Source organism: Diabrotica undecimpunctata, chromosome 4 (genome assembly GCF_040954645.1).
Source record: "Diabrotica undecimpunctata isolate CICGRU chromosome 4, icDiaUnde3, whole genome shotgun sequence".
Lineage (NCBI taxonomy): Eukaryota > Metazoa > Arthropoda > Insecta > Coleoptera > Chrysomelidae > Diabrotica > Diabrotica undecimpunctata.
Window position 1 is genome coordinate 147,647,233 of NC_092806.1, and position 12,182 is coordinate 147,659,414.

Here is a 12,182-nt window from a genome sequence, read left to right on the forward strand (position 1 = left end):
GACGACCAAATCGTTGCTATTTTACCAATTTTTATTCTACATCATTTTACCCTATACTGCTACTAAAGAAAAGGTCCATGCTTCGTGTTTCAATTTACAGTGATCTAATAGTCATAAAAATATATGTAAATAAAAATATATTAAGGTATCGCATAAAGTCTTATCCATAATATGTTGTAGGAATATTCCATGGATTGTTATTTTAGACAGTATTGGAGAGATCCACGATTATCATACGAAGGACCAATTAAGTCTTTGTCATTATCTATAAAAATGCTGGAAAAAATTTGGAGACCCGACACTTATTTTCACAACGGTAAAAATTCCTACGTTCACACTATAACAGTTCCTAATAAGTTGTTAAGAATTAGCCAAAATGGAGATGTTTTATATTCTATGAGGTAAGAAAACATCAAAAGAATCAAAACTTTTGTTGTATTCGCTGTTAAATTGTCGTTACAATGTTCTTTACAGATTAACTATTAAAGCTAAGTGCCCAATGGAACTAAGAAATTTTCCAATGGACCGTCAATCTTGCCCACTAATATTTGGCAGCTGTAAGTATTTTTAAGTCAGTTATCGTTTTAAATAAACAGCTAACCTGCAATTTTAGTTGCATATACTACCAAGGACTTGGTATACACGTGGCAAAATGATGAAAGCGTCAGCTTTGTTCCTGGAATGACATTGTCCCAGTTTGATTTGATTAGTTTTCATTACAGAAATGTTAATATTAGCAAAAGAGAAGGTAAATTTAATAAATCATATATACATATTTTTTAATTATAGGAAGTAGGTTGTAGGTGTTATATTTAAAAATTACAACAGCTACATATTGTAGCCAATAGCACAATGTGATGTGATATCATATTAGATAATGTAAAGTTGCTGCACGGGAGCTGTATGATTCGCACAGGACAGTTGGCTGCCACCACTTCTTGGTTGATCCGTTTGTTACACGACGATCAGGTCTTCTTCTTCAGGTTCCTTCTCCTATCGGAAGTTGGAAATCATCATCGCTATTTTAATTTTATTGGCCGCGCTTCTGAATAATTCTAATGAGCTGCAACCGAACCACTCTCTCAAATTTCTTAGCCAGGATATTTTGCGTCGTCCTGGGGTTCTCTTCCCTTGTATCTTCCCTTGCATAATGAACCTAAGTAATACGTACTTCTCGCCCCTTATTATATGACCCAGATATTGAATCTTTTTAATTTTAACAGTTTTTATGACTTCATATTCTTTCTTCATTCTTTGTAACACCTCTATATTAGTTACTTTTTCAGTCCACGATATTCTGTGGATTTTCCTGTAGCACCACATCTCAAAGGAGTTTAATTTTTTGATTTCAGACTGTTTTATTGTCCACGCTTCTATGCCGTATAGTAAATTAATTAATATTTAAATGGGAATGAGCCACAATTAAAGGTTAAAATACATTTATTGACGTTTCAATTTCCACTTCGGAAATCGTTCTCAAAATACAAACATTAGTTTGTATTTTGAGAACGATTTCCGAAGTGGAAATTGAAACGTCAATAAATGTATTTTAACCTTTAATTGTGGCTCATTCCCATTTAAATATTAATTAATTTAAAATGCCACAAGAAAATAGCTTCAGAACAATATTAAGAAAGCCGTATAGTAAAGTAGAAAACGTGTGAACGTGTTTTTTGCCATTTCTATTCTAGATCTGATTTCTTTTGTTTGATCTCCATCTTCGGTTAGCCACGTTCCTAAATATTTATATATTGTTACTTTTTCGATCGTTGTATTATTGATGATCAGGTTATCTACATTTTGTGTTTTTTTTGAGAATATCATTGATTTCGTTTTCTTGAGATTCATTTGCAGTCCGTACCTTTCACATGCATTGTATACATGTTGTATTATGTACTGTAGATCTTCCATGTCACTTGCAAATATGACCGTATCGACCGCAGATCTAATATTATTAATGCTATTTCCGTTGACCAAAATACCTTCCACAATATCCAATAAAGCTTTTTGAAATATCACTTCACTTTAGACGTTGACTAAGAGTGGTGAAAGTATGCACCTTTGTCGAACTCCTCTAAGTATACTTACTTCCTCTGTCAGTTCTCCTTCGACTCTGATTCTTGCTTTCTGATTTTGATACAGATTCGATATAATTGGTAGATCTATACTATCTATGTTTTTGGTCTTAAGAATACTTAAAAGCTTTTCATGTGGAACTCTGTCAAAAGCTTTTTTAAAATCTATGAAGCAAGCATATACATGACATCGTTGTGTCAGAACATTGACTCCTAATAATGCTTCTCTAGTTCCTAGACCCTTTCTAAAACCCATCTGTGAATCACTTATTTCTTGTTCTAATTTCATGTGGATTCTATTATGTATGATTTTAAGAAAGGTTTTCAATGTATGGGTCATTAATGCAATTGTCCGATAGTCATTGCAATCTTTAGCATTTGTGATTTTTAGAATCGTTACAAAAGTTGAGAGAAGCCATTCGGGGAATTGTCCATTCGGGGAATTGCTTTCGGGGATTTGTCTTTCGGGAAACTGTTTTCGGACAATTATCCTAGATTCTAATAACTGGAGGAACATTGAAGAGGAACAAAAAATGCAGTAGCGCAAATGAGAGTGCTTAGATGGATGAGTGGAGTGGAAAAAAGGATAAAATTAACGTTTTTAAGGCTAATAAAAAAAAACAAACCGAGTATAGTTAAATTACTTTGGCGGCATAGCCAAAACAACGGCAGATCTCCAACACCATGGGCAGACCAAGACTTTGATGGAAAAATCTGACACAGGATGGCAGCCAATAAAGACAGAAAACTAACAATATTTAGAGTGTCACCAAGCCCTGACGAGGGCTCAAGTAATGAGGAGTTAAAGTGAACTTTTGAGAAGACCACTTAATAAAGTTAGAATAACCATGATGCTACTGACTGAATAATTAATAGGTATTTTGACATATATGTATTAAACAAAGAGAATTCTTATAATGTTCTCAATTTTCTTTTTATAGGAGCAGTCTCCATTCTTGAAGTTGCTTTTAATCTGCAGCGCCATGCAGGCTATTTTCTTATTCAAGTGTATCTACCATGTATCTTAATCGTAGTTTTATCATGGGTGTCTTTCTGGATACATAGAGAAGCTACTAGTGACAGAGTAGGACTAGGAATCACAACAGTGCTTACCTTGTCTACTATAAGTTTAGATTCAAGAACTGATTTACCAAAAGTGTCGTAAGTAACTTAAATGAAGTCTTGGAAACTTACTCTTTTGGAATATTTTCCAGATTTTTATAATCGCTTATTTTCAGTTATGCAACGGCACTCGATTGGTTCCTCTTCACCAGCTTTTTCTACTGCATCGCTACTTTACTTGAATTTGCAAGCGTCCATTACTTTACTAAAGTGGGAAGTGGCGAAATAGCTGTTGATGAGGAAGAATGGGAAGATTGTTCTGAGTCTGAAGAGGAGATCATTGGAGAGATTGAAGCAGAGATCAATTCAACTAACATGGATGGTCCAGCAAGCAGAAGGAATTGTATATTTTGTTCTACATATCGTGTAAGAAAATTTTCTTACTAGTAGAATTTGCTAATAATTCTGTCTTAATATGTTTTCTTCAGATTGTTTTTTCATGTAGCTAATTACTTTATGTAGTCAATATTAACTTGAGTGTGCAATTAAAAATTGATTTGCTATAAAAATTCTAGCACTCACAATTCATTATCATTATCACACTTGACATATCTAAATTCTAAAAGTCAAACCTATTTTAAAACTTACTACGTTATTTAAATTTTTAGAATCTTAGAAGCAGAGAACGCAGAAATTGTTTGCTTCACTCTCATCCTTCGACGTTGGAGAGGACTACTCAAACTGAAAATAAGTTGCCCAAATGGAAACAGTTCATATATTGTCTTACAGGAGATGACCAGTTTAGGCGACAGAGGCAAAGGGAAGCTGCAGCCTTAAAAGGTATGTCATTTTCAAAAAAAAAATCTTAGTATCTTAATACTAGTGTTATACAACAACATTAGCAGTCAGGCCATGGAGTGGGGGTATGTACATTGTAAAAATGACGTGCACCCTATCCTTCATGCTGTGACATGCTGGACGAACCATCATAAGGGTCTTTACATTTTACTCTTTTTCGAGTGAAATGTCTTTAATTTTTCCTATCAGCCTCTCTTAGCTAACTCTGGTTTCTTCCGACCCTGAATGGCTATTAGGTTTGCGAGGGCAGAAGGGTCACTATAATTATCTTCTCCTACACACTCTAAAATTCGCCAACATGTTTGGCCAGCGCGGCGTTTGAAGGCTAAATTTCCCCTCGTGATTGATACATCAAGTGTACGGTCCTCAGTCCCCGGCGGTTCTAATTTTCCTGATCAAGGTGGCATGGCGGCCAGAAAAGAGTTGGAGCAGAGGGCAATAATAATTACCGGAAGAGATCAGGTCACCATCATCGACCTTCCCAAGTCTATTACGCCAGTCAGTTCTATCCATTGCCAACTGTTGCCAGTTTGCTGCGCCTATTTGTCTACCATCCTCATCTACACCATCCCTCCATCTGAGTTTTGGTCTACCCCTTTTTCTACTTCCCACAGGTTGTGACATAAGGATTCTTCTAGGAGGGTTGTTCTGCTGTGATCTTGCCAGATGTCCTGCCCATCTTAGTCTTCCTATGTTTATAAAGGATACTACGTCTTTACCACCAAATATATGTTTATATCTGTGATATATCTCGTAGTTGTACCTCCTTCTCCAAACACCATTTTCACAGATGCCACCAAATATTCTTCTCAGGATCCTTTGTTCAAATATAAGCAGGAGATTTTCATCTGCCTTGGAAATGGTCCATGCCTCCGACCCATATGTCAACACTGGTTGTATAAGGGTTTTGTATATGGATATTTTTGTTTTTTGGCTTAAGTTTCTACTTCTCATATGTCTACTCAGTCCAAAATAGCATTTGTTTGCTAGGATTATTCTTCGCTTGATTTCTTCCGTCATGACGTTCTCCTTGGTGAACGCCCAACATGCGTTTCAAATGCCTGTGATTGTTCGTCCTGTATTTCGACTTTGCAAACAACTTTACGCATTGTAGCCTTAACCAATCTTATCAGTTTATCGGGGATGTGGAATTCATCCATGGCTTCATACAATTTATTTCTTAGGACACTATCATAGGCCGATTTAAAATCTACGAAAAGATGGTATGTGTCGATATTAAATTCATTGGTTTTTTCCAGTATTTGCCTTAGCACAAAGATCTGGTCTGTTGTTGATCGACCAGGCCTAAAACCACTTTGATATTCGTCAAGAAGCTCCTCTGAATATTCACTCAGGCGACCATATAAAATACTCGAAAATATTTTGTATGCTGTATTAAGGAGGGTTATTCCCCTATAGTTTCTACATTCTAATTCATCGCCCTTTTTGTGTAGCGGGCAAACGATCCCAATACACCACTCTTCTGGTCTTTGTTCCTCATTCCAGGCTCTCAGTATGATTTTATATATATGATTAGTCAGAGTAGCACCTCCACATTTCAGTTCCGCGGGTATACCATCACTTCCTGGAGATTTATTATTTTTTAGGTGTTTTATTGCATCCCGTACTTCCTGAATTGATGGAGGCTCCAATGGTGTATTGTTGTTTGCTCCTGGGGGTGGTTGATTTGGATCTTCTACTTCGATAGTAAGTAGTTCTTTATAGTGTTCCACCCACCTTTTCAATACTTCTTCTTTTGTATTGAGTATATGCCCCTCCTTATCCTTACATAGTCCGATCCTTGGTTTAAATTCTTTTCTTGCTTTATTTAGATTTTTATAGAATTTTCTTGTTTGATTTTCCTTTTTTAATGCCTCAAGTTCTTCCAATATTCTATTTTCATAAGTTCGCTTTTTTCTTCGATGGATGTACTTCTCTTTTCTTCTGAAATCTTTATATTTTTGTTCTTTTTCTCGGGTTCTTCTTTGCTGCATCAGTTTATATGCATTGTTCTTTCTTCTTGTAATGTCCTCGCACTCAGCATCGAACCAGTCATTGCGTGGTGGTGGTCTTTGTGGCCCTAGAATGTTATTTGCTGCGTCTTTAATGTAATTTTTACACATTTCCCATTGTTCACTAATTGTTAGATTCTCTTTAGTTATGTATTTAGTTTCGATATAGTTTTGAAACCTTTTTACCGTTTGCGGGTTTTTGAGGAGTTCAATCAGTTCAATCATGGAGATCAGGTCACCATAACAAACGAAAAATGCATATATGTGCCTAAATTCTACGATGTTTAAACTATATTAATAGAGGTATCAATGATAGAACTGGAAAAAGAACGCGAAGATTGAACGAGGAGAACAAGATTCTTAAATATTTCATCTTATCACGATAAGGTTGATTCACACGAATTATGATTAAAGGTTGATCTGCACCCTCAATTAATTTTCTTTTTGATCCTAGAGATGGCTCTACTGCGACATGCTGCTGTGATAAAATTTAACATAATTTTAGGTTTCTACATGATAAAAATTTTCAAACCCTAACATAAAGTACAGTTTTCTATCGTTATATCCATTAGCTGAGTTGCTAAGTTGTGTAGACAGTAATTTTATCATATAGGCTTTACTATTTAATACTTATAACTTTATTAGACCAAGTAAACGAAGATATATTTTACAACATCTTTATGTATAATACTTTACTGCTCTGTTCTGTCAATCTGAATATAATATATGGTATTCATACAGTGAATTTATTAACAAACAAAATTTTATGACATCGTAAACAAAAGTTTAAACAGTATCTACTATTCTGTAAGTTTTAGCATGGCCAGTTCAAAATTCAAACCGATAACATTCTTATTAAATTTTGTTGTAATCTGCCAAAGTGTTGTACAAAGTAATTGATATGGCAACTCTGTTAGTATGACGTTTCCTTTGAAGCGTTTCGAAGCCGAAAGTAATGCTATCTATCGATGATAAATATTATCGATGTTTCTAATGGAGCCACCTCCCTACAAAACAATTTGATGGAGGCAGTTCAAGATGTAATTCTTGTTTAACGATATTTTTCATATGTCTAAGAAAAAATATTCAATGTTTTATTGCAAGTATTTTACACTTTTACAGTTTTATATATGTTTTTAAGGAAATTTTGTATCGTTTCTTACCGGTAGCTTTATTATAAGCCGGAACATATTATTTTTTCCCAAGTGGCAAAACTGTACATTCAAAAATTTTAAATAAAAGTATTCCTTATGATTATTTCTTTAGGCTGTAAGAAAATTAACAAAATTGTATGTTTGGTTTTACCGCTTAATATTTGGAAAGAAGTAGTTTTTTGAATTTTTTCGAAAACTAAAACATGAAGTTTGCTCAAAATTTGTCAAAATACGTCTAGATATCACATATACATTCTCAAATTTTTTCAAATTTTTTGAATGTGTAGTTTGTCTTTTGGGGGGTGCAGATCAACCTTAACAACACACTACTATAAAAACACATAGCGTTTGATAACAGAATAATAAGTGGGAACATTTAAATCTTATATCAAACTAAATATTTAATTCATATTTGGATATGAATGAAATGCTTATAATATTAATACTTATTGTTGTATGGCTCTTTATAAAAATATTCATTTAATATATCACCAATTTATAATCTGAAAAAAAACTTCAAGATATTTTAAGGTATTTTGTTCAAATAACATTTTGTTTCTCAAAGAATCATGTTTCTTTTTTTTTGAGTATCACCTATGGATCACACCATAATACTATGACTAACAAGATAGGATTTTCCCGTAGCACAAAATCGGTCGTGTTCACGCATGCCGTCATTGGAGAGTAGAATTTGAATTCTTGTTAAAGTTAAATGGGATTTTTATGCATTCTGTGATGAAATTATTCAATTAGCAAAATAATAATATTAAATAAAGGTTTAATAATTACAATAATCGTACACAAAAGGATATCTCCAAACTATTTATTAAAGATTATTTATTGACACATACAAAAAACTGACATTACGAACGTGCAACTCTCCAATTACGTCACGACTTATGCGCATTATCTTATCTTCTTAATCATAGTATCATGGATCATACTAATTGTAATAAAAATTGACAAAATTTCGGCCAAATAAATTTGAAACATTTGTGTATACATTAATTGTATTATATTATTTGTAACGACTATCTTATTCCTTTTTTATAGTTCTGATATTTATACATATAAAAGTTTTAATTTAACTGTATTAGAAGTAATTCAAATAAATTCATTTTCTTAGATAGTGATTCAGACAGTCAAATGAGATTTGACTTTGATTGACCTTGTTTATGAATTTTATTACATTACTGAGAAGTAACTCTCCTCTATATGTTTTAGAAGTACCTAAAAGGGTTTCAACGAATTAAAAATTATATTATTATCTTTAAAAATGTGTTTTTATGAACAAAATATTATGCATATCTCTATGTAATGTATTTTTAGGTACTCAGATTGGCGGAAGACATGTCAATAGCGTCTCTTTAATAGATAGAATATCAAGAATCATCTTTCCTGCTTCTTTTGGTTTCTTCAACTTATTTTATTGGATAATCTATTACACAAACCTTGACACCTTTAAATGGGGAAAAAGCAAGCTGTACGCCATAAATCAACAAGGTTTCGACTAATATTTTCCTGATTGATTACATGAATGTGATATTTATAAAGTGTCCCCTAAAACGTCAATATGATCATGAATGTATTGCACAATAATTTGTATTGTACAATAGCACTGAGAGTCTCTATAAAAAGATGAAAAAATTGTGAAATTTATTGTATCAATTATCTAAATTGTATAATATATCCTGGGTGTACAATATTCCTCAACTGTTTTTAGATTTTGTTTTGTAGTTTCAACAGTTGTAACTGTAAACCTGACAATAATTTTATAGAGGGAAAAAATGATTGCTTCACAATTACACAAACTGCTTTATTTATGCTGCACGTGATAACTATAGGAAAGTCAATCATTAACTACACATATTACACAAAATATTATATTATATAAAATATGTTGACCATCAAAATTTATTAACGTGAAGTATCTATGCAATATGTTGACGATAATATTGATCATAGGTATTCTTAAAATATTGTAGAGCCCAGTAAAATAAAGTAATTAAATTCCTATTAAATTTAAAACAAAAGGATTATAGTGACAGACCAAAAAAATAATGATTTCTTTGTTCAGAATCCTTTTGTAGACTAGGAATATGTCATGTAATAAAATAATTAATCTTATGCATAAAGTGGAAAAGAGGCTAATATATTCAAAGCATCGCAAAATCAAAAGTTACGCTAGATTATAGAGTGGACCAAACGTCTGATGTTGTTTTTAATGATGTGGGTGTTTTATTTAAAAAACCAAAATGACTAATGATAGGAACAAATGGTAAATCTGACAACGTTTAAACAATTAAATTTCAAATCTTCATAATGCAAAATAGGTGTAGGTATACAAGTTTTTGCACAATTTGGACAATTATTCATTTAACAGATATTTAGGCGTTTCCAGACTTTTGGTTCACTCTGTATATATGCTTACCTAGTAAGATTATAAAATATTGAAGTTAATGAATACTAAACAAAAAAAAATGCTGTAATATGTCGGCTAATATATACGAGCCCCTTCCCATATCAGTTGGCCCACATAAGGAATTTGCAGTTTAAGTCGATTACCAAAAAAAAATTATACTCTGCATATTTTTATAAGTTCCCATATTAATTAATATGGCATTTTAATTAATATTTATTAAAAAAATTACCCTTATGGTTTTTTATTTATTTTCAACAATAAAAAAAATTTTACTAAACCATGGCCACAGAATAATAAACAATTAGAATGCCCACTCTGCTTGTCAAGATAAGTACGCGCATCTCGTTCGCGCAGACGGAGCCAGTGCTGTTCAGTGAAATTTTATCTGTTGTGCATAGAAAAATTAACCCGGTTTAATTACTGTAGACATAATATGCAATATTTTATTCGCACTTTTAGTTGAAGAATAGATTAAATTATTTCAAATTTACTAAATTATTATTCTCTAAAAATTTAAATTACAGATCTGTCGTAGCTTGTCACAAATTTCTCAATTCGAGTCTATGTTTCTGTTTAAAATATGGCGATCGCGTGCTGACACACTTCAAAGGCGGCATCTGAGAGTGAACATTCTGATAGTTATTTATTAGGTACCCTTCCTTGCTATGCATTCACTTATGTCAACATACGTTGATTTTTTCATTATTACGTTAAATCCAGAGGTAACTATGAAAAAATGACATCAAAACGATAATATTGTCTGTTAAAATGTATTTTGTAGTATTTTAAAGTATTGTATTTCAGTATTATCATCAATGAGAAAATGTGTTCAATCATTATTAGATTTTTTAATTATGGAAAATCCAATTCGGAAATCGCGAATATGTTGCAATTGTAAGAAATGTACGAAAAAGTAAAATAACTAAAGCAGATCGAAGGGCATTAAGACGCATTAGAGTGAAAACTGGACGAGCAATTGATATGGAGTTAAACGTTTTATGGAGAGACGTTAGTGAAAGACACGTTTATAGATCAATATGTCACCGAGAGGCCCACAAATTAATATTTGGTACTTACAAAGTAAGTTTTATAGTTGAAAAAATTAGTAGGAATTGTTTTTAATAAATTTCACTTTATTATAGGCTAAGGAAAAGCCACTTTAAACATTACAACAAAAGAAAAATAGACTAAGATGGTTAAAACAGCATAAAGATTAGACTCAGTCTCAATAGGATTCAATAGAATGGAGTGATGAGTTCAGATTTGAAGGGTGTGTTGGAGACAAGAGGAGTCGCATCATTTAGAGGAAAAATGAAGCTGTTCATCCCGACTATCTTAAGAGAAAAGTCAAGTTTCCTGCATCTGTCATGATCTGGGGCAGCATGTCGTCTAAAGGTGTGGAACAGTTACATTTTATTGATGGGATTATAAACACAGACAAATATTTGAATATTTTAGAAGAATCTCTTAAAATGGATTGAAGACCATGGAATCCCACTTCTGAAATGGGTTTCTAGCAGTCCCGACTTGTAGCCGATAGAGACTTTTTTTTTAATTCATTATTATTCTGTTTAATCAATAGTTTTCATTACGTTATAAAATATTTTCTATAATTAGGAAATTCAAAAATGTTGTTTGATGCATTAAAACTTCTAAAATTTACGCTGTGCTTTTATTTTTGTTCCCTAAAATTTAATTTTCGTATCAATCCAACGTTGGTTCAACTGATATGGGAAGGTGCTCGTACATAACTCGTATGATTTGGGAGAATTTAAATTGTCAATATTTACTGGACTTTACATAAATATCTATGTAGGTATTTATTGTTTAATATTAATTGTTAAAATGTGAGAATATTGTTGTTTTATGTCGTAAAAATTATAAAATTGTGCCGAAGTTGCGTTAATATGCCAAACTTCATAATCAAATTATATCTTGAATGGATTATGTGAAAATAAAAAAGTCGATGTGTTTTGTTTTTTTTAATACCTATAAAACCTTAAGATGTTTCTATGCAAGTCTTAAATATATTTTGTGTACTAATTAACAACAGCTTTGTAGTAAGTGTCTGGATTTTTGACCTAAAACCTGTGGAGATGACTTTCTAATTTTTTGCTATGTTAGGCATCGCATATGTATACTAATGCACTATGCTCTGCTTTCACTGCACTACTAGTAAGATTTAACTTCCTTAAATCACCTAACCTGGTTTATTGTCTAACAGCTGGAGAGTCTCGCCACTCACGTGACGATGTAGCCTATCTTCATGGTTCCGAGTGGGTTTAGAGATAGTATTACCGATGGAACCGTATCAATTTAAGTCTTTGTAGAAATTACTATTGCTGAATTATCCAATTCTCTGAATTCTACTTTCGCTAGCACAACCCCATAGTTGTATGCCATACCTTCAAAAATAAGGATTGATTGATACTTGAGGATTTGATTGCAAACTAGCATCTTGGTATGAATGGATAATTTGGGGTCACGTCCAAGCAACCAATATATTTGTTTATATCTGATTCCAAGCTCTTATCTTTTCTTTTTAACACGCGGATTCCACCCGAGTCATGCATCAGAGTAATGCCCAAATATTTTGCAG

At 32.6% G+C, this 12,182-nt stretch overlaps 1 protein-coding gene across 1 annotated transcript in view; it reads left to right on the forward strand.

Moving 5' to 3' along the window:
• LOC140438996 (gamma-aminobutyric acid receptor subunit alpha-2) overlaps nucleotides 1-9,091 on the forward strand; it is a 48,193-nt gene extending 39,102 nt beyond the window's left edge. Inside the window, exons 4-10 of the mRNA XM_072528630.1 lie at nucleotides 181-401; nucleotides 475-557; nucleotides 614-748; nucleotides 3,017-3,236; nucleotides 3,314-3,563; nucleotides 3,806-3,977; nucleotides 8,491-9,091. Coding sequence (XP_072384731.1) covers nucleotides 181-401; nucleotides 475-557; nucleotides 614-748; nucleotides 3,017-3,236; nucleotides 3,314-3,563; nucleotides 3,806-3,977; nucleotides 8,491-8,675 — 1,266 coding nt within the window. The 3' untranslated portion in view covers nucleotides 8,676-9,091. The remainder of the gene's footprint in view (nucleotides 1-180; nucleotides 402-474; nucleotides 558-613; nucleotides 749-3,016; nucleotides 3,237-3,313; nucleotides 3,564-3,805; nucleotides 3,978-8,490) is intronic.
• Nucleotides 9,092-12,182: the final 3,091 nt, after the last annotated feature.